The 10,324-nt window shown below is 38.1% G+C and overlaps 2 protein-coding genes across 2 annotated transcripts; one reads left to right on the top strand and one right to left on the bottom strand.

The window, feature by feature from the left end:
- The first annotated feature begins 795 nt into the window (after positions 1–795).
- Positions 796–1,885, top strand: LOC105249279 (bone morphogenetic protein 2). Its single transcript, XM_011254606.3, has one exon. The coding sequence runs from the start codon at positions 865–867 to the stop codon at positions 1,837–1,839; it is 975 nt and encodes a 324-aa protein (XP_011252908.2). The 5' UTR covers positions 796–864; the 3' UTR covers positions 1,840–1,885.
- On the bottom strand, positions 1,867–10,122 carry LOC105249278 (microsomal triglyceride transfer protein). Its single transcript, XM_011254605.3, has 6 exons — positions 9,665–10,122; positions 8,598–8,769; positions 7,812–7,835; positions 7,145–7,332; positions 4,948–5,601; positions 1,867–4,166 (listed from the first exon to the last, which is right to left on the bottom strand). The coding sequence occupies exons 2-6, from the start codon at positions 8,671–8,673 to the stop codon at positions 2,427–2,429; spliced, it is 2,682 nt and encodes an 893-aa protein (XP_011252907.1). The 5' UTR covers positions 8,674–8,769; positions 9,665–10,122; the 3' UTR covers positions 1,867–2,426.
- Positions 10,123–10,324: the final 202 nt, after the last annotated feature.

Here is a 10,324-nt window from a genome sequence, read left to right as displayed (position 1 = left end):
CTTATATTTAATAATTTTATAAACTTTTATAAGCAAAATATATACATATATTTGTGCGGAGAAGAAAATGGGAACGATGCACATGTAATGTGTAATTAAAATTAATAACATTATAATTATATATGGCTCTTGATAAATTAAAATCACCCTTCGTGCTAATGCGACGTAAAGCTAGAAAGATCCTTTGAGATAACGAAATAATTCCTTGCCGTTATCGGAAGCGGTAAAGATACCTACTAGTATGATTAATACACAGTGTAGAATATCATATGTCAGGGTAAGTATTTGGGGTCGCTCAGTCGAGTGGTAGTCTGCAGTTGATAAGGGGATTCCAGGCGGTAACTTCGAAAGCTTTCATTGGTGGTTATTTGGAGAGAGCGGTCCTTCAACCGAGCTACTCATCTCCGAAGGACTCGACGTCCGCAGTTCAAAGTGAGATGGCATCGGTAATCGTTCGATCGTTTCTCCTCTAGGAAAGACGAATTGGCAAAAAACAAAACGTTAAAAAAGTATTGTACATACTTCCATTTTATTGACAAAAAATGGAAATCTTGTGAAGTGAAATATTTGTTAAATAATTACATCTCATATTTTTACGAGTGTCGCGATTCCTGTAGTTTTTGTCCAAGTTTATTAAAAAAATATACATATCAAAACCATTTCAAGTATATTTGCATTGAAGGTGCAATATTGGATATATCTCGTCGGAATTTCTTTAAGATCTATCGCTATTCCGCTTCTATTTCCGAGGAAGATCAGAAATTTATCATGCGACTTATCCCCGGACACTATTGGTTGCTACTAGGCGCTGGTACGTTCTTCGCCTGCTGCTTATGGAAGACTGGATCGATCAGTCGTTGGAGTATGCGAGCGAAAGCTTTGATCCACTTTGATCTATCGATTCCGTCATCATCGTCTTCATCATCTTCGTCATGGACTACTCCGCGTCGTCCTCCCTTCGACAGGATCGACGCAAGACTATCCGTCCGTCGAAAACATCAGGGCACTCTGTCTAGATACATGCTACAGCTGTACCATCGGCGTCCAGACGCCGATGTCGTCCGTGCGATTCAGCCGGTGCATACTTCCGGTCCGCTTCGCGATGGCGGCAGGATTCTGGAGTTCGTGATTCCGTCAGTCGACATCGACGAGACGTTGGAGGCAGCAGAGTTGCTCGGAATAGCCGGTGCGATAATCCGGGTGCGATCATTGAATGATCTGTCGACGAAGAACAGAAGCGAAGAGATTTTAAGATCGAGAAGGGATGATACTTGGCGTGCCTTCGACGTCACGTCCGCCGTCACCGGCAGGAACAATGATGATATTGTCCGACTTCACGTTCACAGCAGGTTGACCTATCGCCCTTACGGCGATAGTCCGATCCTTCTGTTGAATTACAGCAAGACCGGTGAAATCCAGCGCCATCGTCGATCCGCGGAAGATCAACAGGAAGACCAGGATCAGTGGGGCGAAGAAACGCCGCGCAGACGACGTCGGAACAGTTGCCGTCGACGTCCGATGTACGTGGATTTCGCTCTGATCGCCTACGACGAGTGGGTAGTCGCGCCACCCGGATACGAGGCTTATCAATGCTCCGGCAAGTGTTCTTTTCCGTTTGGCGATCATCTTAGTCCGACCAAGCACGCGATAGTGCAAACGTTGATACATGGCGCTCTTCAGGCTAGCGAGGATCTCAACGGTAACAAATTTGTCGGCAGACCTTGTTGCGTACCCACCAGGTTGGCACCTACGAGCCTACTTTATCTGGACGCCAGTGGTACTTTAACCTACGAGTACGGCTATGAGGATATGGTTGTCTCTGAATGTGGTTGTCGTTAATAGTTGAGATCATATGTCATGCGAAGAGAGTGCGTATTTTTTCCTTTTCCTTTTTTATTAACGCTTACTTTGTAGAAATGAATGTACAAAATATAAAATATGAATAGCATTGAGCCTCGATATAATGGATTTCGAAAAAAATAAATGCATTGTATCTTGTAATGTTAATAAAAATAAGTTGAGGAATGCGAAGTAATAGAGATAACGTTAATAAAAAAATAATCAAAGATATAAGTTATATTTTAAAGTTGCCGTCAAACACATAAAATGAGAGCCTGAAAAAAATAATGATATTTCCATCAGGAAATATTATTATTAAATAATTAAATTATTATGGCAATATTAATTTTCTTCTTTTATCGCTAAGTGCATTCAAGTCAGTAATATCAATTAATTGCAAGCATTATATTGAGGTCCAAGTGTAACGTTATTCATCGGTCTCCGATGTATAAACGCTGTCACATTATCAAATTCTATCTTTACACTATCCTTACATTAAAGAGGTCCACAAAAACAGTTGGTAAAAAAACAGTTTTATATCGCGATCATCTCTCTAATATTAAAAAAACTGAACAATCTTTAGAATGTTAACTAAACGCGAATTTCGTGCACATTTCATTGTTCTTTTGATTAAGTTTATAACACCTGCCAGGTGAATGAATCTTTATCCGGCGTGTCTTTCTCAGTCTGTGCCGGCTGCCGGCTATTCTCTCGATCTTATAGAACTGCTGTTTCACTGTAGTGGCCGGCTGGCTGAGCCTCATACACAGCGATAGTGGTCCAGAGAAATCTAAGTTGGTGGACAGTTCGAGCTTAGGCTCCATTGTCATCGAGAAATCCGCCTTACTCTGCACGAAACTCGAATGTATCCTGGTACCACCGTGGACCATCACACCGGCATTCATTTCCACCAAGGACTGCGCGTTTCTCGACCATAAGCTCAGCTGGATCTGGCCGGCCAAGTCAAAGCTCACGGCGCCCTGAATGTCGACCTCGGCAACAAAACCGGATGCCAATGGCACATATTCATTGTGACTATAGAGAGAAGCGAGAGCTTGGAAAGCAGGGGTCCTCTCAGATGCCGTGCCAGACCAGACATGGCTCATCAGCTCTCCCTGACCAGAAAAGAAGACGAACGGTCGGATGCCAACGCCGAGAAAATCTATCTCCATACCGGCAGTAGCCATTTCGTCAGCTTCCGCTTCGTCTTCTTGATTCGAGACGAAACTGCCAAGACCACCCGCGAATAATCCCAGCGAGAACATCGCTTGCCGTTGATTGTTAGTCTCCAGCACGACGTCTACAATGCCGTGCTTCAGCAGACCAGAATTTACCTCTTGAATGGTCACCAAAGAACCGTTGGTCTCGGGTGAACGCAAAAAGTGCCTCGTGAAGGCAATAGAGAGACCTCTTTGCGCTCGCACGTGATAATTATTAACCGTCGTACCGCCGGTCATATATAAATTCTCCAGGTATCCGGCGAATCGCTCGTTCCTTTCAGCAATTTGTTCCAGTCGTTGACTCAAATACTTGCGGACTTCATAGGCCGAGTCGTTGCTGTTTAGATATTTTACGAGATCACGCAGAATATCTTCGGAAGGATCGCTCTCGAGGATGATGTCCAACGCGATTGTTCGCGCGCTGCTGTCCCTTCGCGGTCCGATTTGGTAGAAAACCTTATGAGCCGCGTCCCTCAACTCGTCAGTTACAGCTTCACGAGGAATAACTGCCAGGGCTCGCCAAGCGGCGACACTGATGGCTTTCTTGGTGCTTAACGCGTGCGATAACAATGTGGGAATTGCCATTGGACTCTTCAGGTTTCGCAAAGCCCGAAGAAACTTAAGTTTACAGTCTTCACTGCTACAAGTATCCAGACCCAGTTCCAGACTAATCCTCGCCTTTTCGATTATTGCGGCTGAGCCATAATGCCGCGCCATTGCGCCCGCAGCAAGCGCATAGGTCTCGGATACCTTATCGTTTTGCATCGTCTCCTCGGAGCGCCTGAGAATATCCTTTATGACATCGATGTTCGGCGATGGCGAAAGAGATAGAGCCCATAAATATCTCTCGGTCTCATCGCCGATCTCGTCCTGTCGGAGAATCTTCATGGCCGCTTGATGAGCAGGCAACGTAGATGCGGAGCCAAGCACATCCAACAGTTGCATCTTCATCTGGCGATAGCGCGGCGTTTTCAGGATCTTGTGCAGTTCCTCCGGTAAGGCGTTTCTGACTAGAGGGAGAAGCTTGAGGAAGGCCGATGCGGATTTCGCTGTACCCAGCGTGGAAAAGGTAAGCGCCTCACGATACTCCTCGATTGTCTGCTCAATCTGCAATGAGACATACATAAGTATCCATGATAAAGTATGTAAGACACTAAAATATTGAAATATTTATTTAAAATCTTTAATAATTCTTATTATCATACATATATGAAGGATAATTTCATAATAGATGGACCGCTTTAGATCGATTAGAATTTTTAAAACTTAAAATGCTGTTAAATAATGCTGTTCAATATTTGATATTTTAATCACATTGAATCAGATTGATTATTTAATAGCATTCTTTAGCATTGTCAATTATAATATATTATATATAACATATTATATATAAGTATTTATAATATATTAATATCTATATTATTTTATTAACAATGTTTGGCAACTGTTTTCTAGAAACTATTTTAAATTCTCAATCTATAATTTTGGAAATATGGTTCGTCTTTTTTCCATTTATTCAATTATCTCTCTCTTTCCCTTTTTTCGATATTATTTAATTTAACTATTTACTTTTCATAATCACGAAAAATTTATATTAACAAGTAAATAAATAATATATTAAATTGATATCTTAGATAAAAATTTATATTAACAAGTAAATACAAAGTATATTAGATCGATATCTTAAATAAAAATTTATTAAAATGATTTACGATTTAAATAATTACTTTTATTCTCGATTTTCGAAGTACTTCTAAATATATATATATATATATATATATATATATATATATATATATATATATAATAATTAAAATTAAAATCAATTTCGCCCTCTCTTTTTCTATTTTATCGCCCGATAACATGGATATTTGACCGTAAGTTTTACCGTGGGACATCCGGTGTTAGGACATGTAACGGGCTCTGGCTGTAGCTCGATATTGCTTTCTCTGTATCCGGGCTCGAGCATCATTACTGCATGCTTTGCGGAATCCGCTTGAACAACGCTCGCGCTCAGGACTTCCGGCGCCTGTTCTAATATTCTTTCTGATAGAACGTTCGTGCCGATGTCCAGCTTGGATGCCAAGGTTATCCTATGTCCCTCATAATCGAGCACACGCTCCGGCAGTAGCGATTGCGTCAGCAGGTATGTGGAATTGCGATAACTTTCGAGCTTGACGGCGAATACCGGATTCGGATGTCGTCGAGGCGGCGGTAACGTATCGTACGTACAAGCAGTCTTTCTTTTCTCGATGATGTTCTCTCCGGTGGACACGTAGACCACGTCACAGATGCCGGAAGCGTCACGTTGACGCACTTCGTCGTCGAGCGTTCGGTACTGAAACAAGCTTGCCAGGCCGCGCTTCAGATTCGCGGATGACGCGTTGTCATCTGAATCTATGTAAATTGCCACGATATCCCCGCGTCGCCAGAGCACGAAGAAGGGCTTCTCGGCAACTTGATTCACTTTGGATGAATGCTCCACGAAACCCTCTGGTGCCGGAGCTCGGCGAGATTTGATCCATAACTGCGGCGATAGCAGCTGAAAGAATATTTATGTAAATATATTATGTTTATCATATCAAAGTTTAGAGTGAAAAATTCTGAGTGGAAAGATCATGGGAATTAAAATATGCGAAAATTGTTTATATCGAAATTTCTATTCGGTTTAAAACAAACTTGTGAATCACTCTATGAATGAAATCACGTAAAATATTTTCCTCTCATTTCTCACAAATATATAAAATGATAAACAAATTATTTTAAATCAACATTATGTGTGTAATATATTTAATTAACTTAGCGTAATAATTATTTTATATTTATCCATCCAATAATTTATTTGAATTTTTTCTTGTGTATGATAAATGCCTCGCAAAAGTATGTAAGTAATATGTATGTTGTAAATATAAATATTCTTTTCAATCTTTTCACGATATTGAAACTACCGACAAATTATAAATAATTATAATTATAACTAATTTAGTAATGAATTTGATTTGAAATTTTCCTCGCAAAGAGTATTCAAGAAATAATTTATCACTCTTAAATGCGGGGTTATCAATATCCGGTAAACATTTGACATAATCTTTTCTGACTATCAAAACTCTAAATATGCTTTTCACAGCATTTCTCTTATTAAAAATAGCTATTCTATTTTGATAAAAGCTTCAAAAGATTTTTGGTATAAAAGCTTTAAAAAATTTCCTTTTTTGTGATACACTACAGATATACAATCTGTTCATTCTGAAGAAACATAAAAAAGACAAAAATATGAGGCATGTGTGAAACAGATGTACAACTTCAATAATACTTTACTTATGTACAATAGAAATCTACACGTGGCAAGTTTAACGCAAGATATTTATGAGAATTTATACATACATACATATATACATACATACATATATATATATATATATATATATATATATATTGATAATTTTAAAATATATTATTATTGGATTATCGGTGTTATCTGAATTATCTAAGTTTAAAAATTGAATGTGTGCTGGGCATATCGAAATATTAATATTTAACTGCTTGTGGAATTATACGATTACAATAAATAGCATATTTATACGTGAAACATAATATGTATAATGCTTTATATTATTTATATAGATAATTCTTCCCATCTATATAGAAATAACTTAAAATAATAATTTAAATCATAAAAAAATTTATTATATTTATATTTATATGAAAAAATTTGTGACTCATTTATTATATTTATAATAAATGAGTCACAAATTTTTTCATATAAATATAAATATAATAAATTTTAATAAATTATTATAAATATAATAAATGAGTCACAAATTTTTTCATATAAAGTTTACAATAAAATAATATAAATTTGACATAAAATATGATATATATCGGCAAAATATAAATAAAATATGATATATATTGGCAAAAAATTTACAAGATTATATAAAAAAGCCATAGAAAAATTCCACGAACGATTTTGCACGCGATCATAAAATTTAAATGAAAACTATACAGATATACAATAATGTGACGCCGGCGATAAATCTTGCGTTGAGATACGAAAAATTCAAATTAAAGAAAAATGATCATACCTTAAACTTAAGTAGAAAAGCATTAAGATCATTAGGATCTTGCCATACAGCGGTGATGTCCAGCTCACCGGTCAGTTGAAAGCCGACGTCAGCTCCAGTTGATCCGACCTCTCTGAAGATCAGAGTATTCGTTAATCTGTATTTGTGGCCACTTCCTATTTTCCAGCCTCTGGTGGCACCGGCTACGGCTGCAAGTATTATGCACAATTTCCAGCTGATACTCTTCATCGTGCAAATTATTGCGTAATTCACGCGGCAGCTGATAGTAGTGAGGTAGTTGTATATCTATTCTTATGAATCGGACGCTCGGCAACGTGACCGATCGCGAGTCGCGTTGCGCGTCGACTGACAAGCGTACTAGACTACCGAACAGATTCAGGAGAGAATGCACGTCATCCCGGATACGCGTGTGCGTGTGTGCGTACGGACACACGCGAGCACGATGGTATGTGTGCGTGCGTCTGTACACGCGTCGCACTGAATACCGTTAATTCACGAGGCGTCCATGTTACACGATGGGCAAGAATGGGCGTTGCGTGTGATTCTTTTTTAACGTCTCGACAAGATATCGACCGATTAATATTTTAAATAATTCAATGAATTTTTATAATATTGCTTTGGATGTTTTTTTCTCTTTTTTTATTATAATTCTTCAAAAAACAATTACCTGGTGCCATCTGACAGTACGAACCTGTAAGAAAAGAATTCTGTTTTATAAACGTGCATATCTCGGTCAAAAATAGATTGATAAAAATATAAATAACTTTTTGTGGAAAAAAAACAAATGGAAAATAAGAAATAAGTTTCTTTATTAAACATATTTCGATTCTAGTTTTCGAGATAAATCATTTTGCATGTTAAAGTAATGTGAAAAGGATTGATTTGATTATTAAAATATATAAAGTTCCTGTAAAGTCATGTACGATTTAAAAATTTTTTTATATAAGGTTTTTGATATGATATTTATAATATTTGATATCATGGTTAGTTCCTCGCTGTTCTCTTAATATGAGCAGAGGTCATCGCTAATATATATATTAATATGCAAAAACAGATTCGAGATATACATATATATATAGATAACTACCCACACTTGACGCATTATTTTTGTAATTAAAATCATTATCTTGAAAAATGAATAATGAAAAAATTGTTGCACGTCATTTGTTTTATATAATTTCATAAACAGGAAAACGCCTACAATTGATTAAAAATAGTAGCGCGTATTCAATGAGCAGTCGTGTTCCGGCCGGCTTGTACGATGTATTTTTCAATGAATGACTTTCGGTCTGGCATAACGTGAGAGGGGAGCCGGGGCGCTACAGGGGGACGATGAAACCCATAGGTGCCATGCCGAGGAACGGGGGAGGGGGGAGAATCTTATATGGAGAGGGTGGAAGCGGGCGTGGGGCAAAGGGAAAAATAGGGGGACCACAACTGGCGGATAACTCACCGAGGAGCGTGAAAAGATAGACCAGGCAGACGGCGAGCATCCTGACTGGCGTGCTCCGAAGAAGACGACCGGCCATCCTTTCCTCGCTTCCTCGTCCTGTACTGCGCCGTAGTGGTTTCGCGGACGTCAACGTGCCGTCCCGTTTCGCGTTCGCTCCCCTTCTCTCGTCTCCCTGCGGGTAAATAGGAATAATTAGACGCCACAGGCCTGCGTTATATTATCGCGACTCAGAAACTCCCCTTCCCCTTTCACCCCTACCATCGCGGACCCATTCCTCTACCATCGGAGCAGGATCCTTTACTCATTCCCCCTACTCGATGAAGAAAAGACGAATACTTTTCAATACCGCAAACTTGGACTCTGCTATGAAATATATAAATCGTAACAGGCGCGCGAGTGCGCAACACGTGTAATATATGCGTCGCGATAGTTGTATGATAATATGCAACTGTCATGCGAAGAGCGAGATATGCAGACGGACGCTGAGAAAAGAGTGGACGTCAATTCGATCCGAACTAATGCATGCTGGATCAAGTGTGCTTTTTGACCTTTATCCTTGCTTCATTTACAAGGGGGGAAAATTGATTTTTTCTCACCTACGAGGAAAATCTCCAAATTTTCCTTCAATATCCTAGATCTATTAGCGAATTTGGTAGGATGTACTAATGCACTAAAAGATTATCGTATATTTACGATGTTCTACATTAACTATCATAATTTACAATATTTATCGTAATTTATAATAGTATAATTATGGTAATAAGATGATTCATACACATAAGTAAATTTGTTAGTAAGTTATTATCTGTTGTTATTCAATACAAATGCGATAACAATTAGAATCAATTATTTTACTTTTAGTTCTTTATTGTAAAGTAGCCTTTAAATGCACCTATGCGTACTACTGCACTCAACCGAATTCGTTATATAATTACATTTTATATATAATTACAGTTTGGTTGTGTGTGTATGTGTGTGTGCATCAAAGTCGTTTTGAAAAAAAGACTTTGCCTTTATTGTTTTTCTCGATATTATCTATAATATCAAAAGGAAGAAAATTTACTTACTTTTAAATATTCAAGTGTGTGGATTTTAGTACAAAGTCCTAGACACGTGTACTATCTCCGAGATACGTGATTACCGTTCGTTGGAAAAGCTTATTTCAATGAAAGCGCATTATCAAAATCGCAAAATATATCAATTGTATTGTCAATAAAGAGATAAGATTAGATAATGTCAATACGATAGAATTCAAACATTAATTAAAAACTAAATTTTCAAATTGTCATTAAGCACGTTGACGTACAATTGACGTCTGCAACCTTAAAATAATATTTTGTTAAAGTATAGCTCCCACGCAAGCCAGAAATTGACGGATAATTCGAACAAATTTGTGAGCACGGAAACGTTAAAATAAATGGCACGCACAAGAATGGAATACTTAATATACGTCATGAATCTAACGAAACGCACTGTCGTGAGACCGAAAGCGACTACTACGACAGAATGGAATCCGGGTGGTCTCGTTCGTCCGAAGCGAACAACCACGAATGTCCCTGGAAGCTGTTCTTATCAATCAGTAGTGACCCCTGAACCTCGAATGACGCTGCCGATATTATCATTCATTTGATCCTTCAATTTCGAGCCGTTCTTTCATTGATTTGCTTACGATGTACCGACAAAATCAATAAGATATAAATTAAAATATTGCTGATTAAAATCCGATT

The sequence above is a fragment of the Camponotus floridanus genome, unplaced genomic scaffold (assembly GCF_003227725.1).
Source record: "Camponotus floridanus strain SB8 unplaced genomic scaffold, Cflo_v7.5 scaffold76, whole genome shotgun sequence".
Lineage (NCBI taxonomy): Eukaryota > Metazoa > Arthropoda > Insecta > Hymenoptera > Formicidae > Camponotus > Camponotus floridanus.
The sequence above is the reverse complement of the archived record's forward strand: the minus strand, read 5'-3'. Positions and strand labels throughout refer to the sequence as shown.

Coding starts and splice junctions, on each gene's coding strand:
- LOC105249279 (XM_011254606.3), top strand. CDS start 865: ATGCGAGCGAAAGCTTTGATCCACTTTGATCTATCGATTCCGTCATCA.
- LOC105249278 (XM_011254605.3), bottom strand. CDS start 8,673: ATGGCCGGTCGTCTTCTTCGGAGCACGCCAGTCAGGATGCTCGCCGTC. Junction 7,333..7,811: donor GTACTGTCAGATGGCACCAG/GTAATTGTTTTT, acceptor TAATACTTGCAG/CCGTAGCCGGTGCCACCAGA. Junction 5,602..7,144: donor CTTTTCTACTTAAGTTTAAG/GTATGATCATTT, acceptor ATATTCTTTCAG/CTGCTATCGCCGCAGTTATG.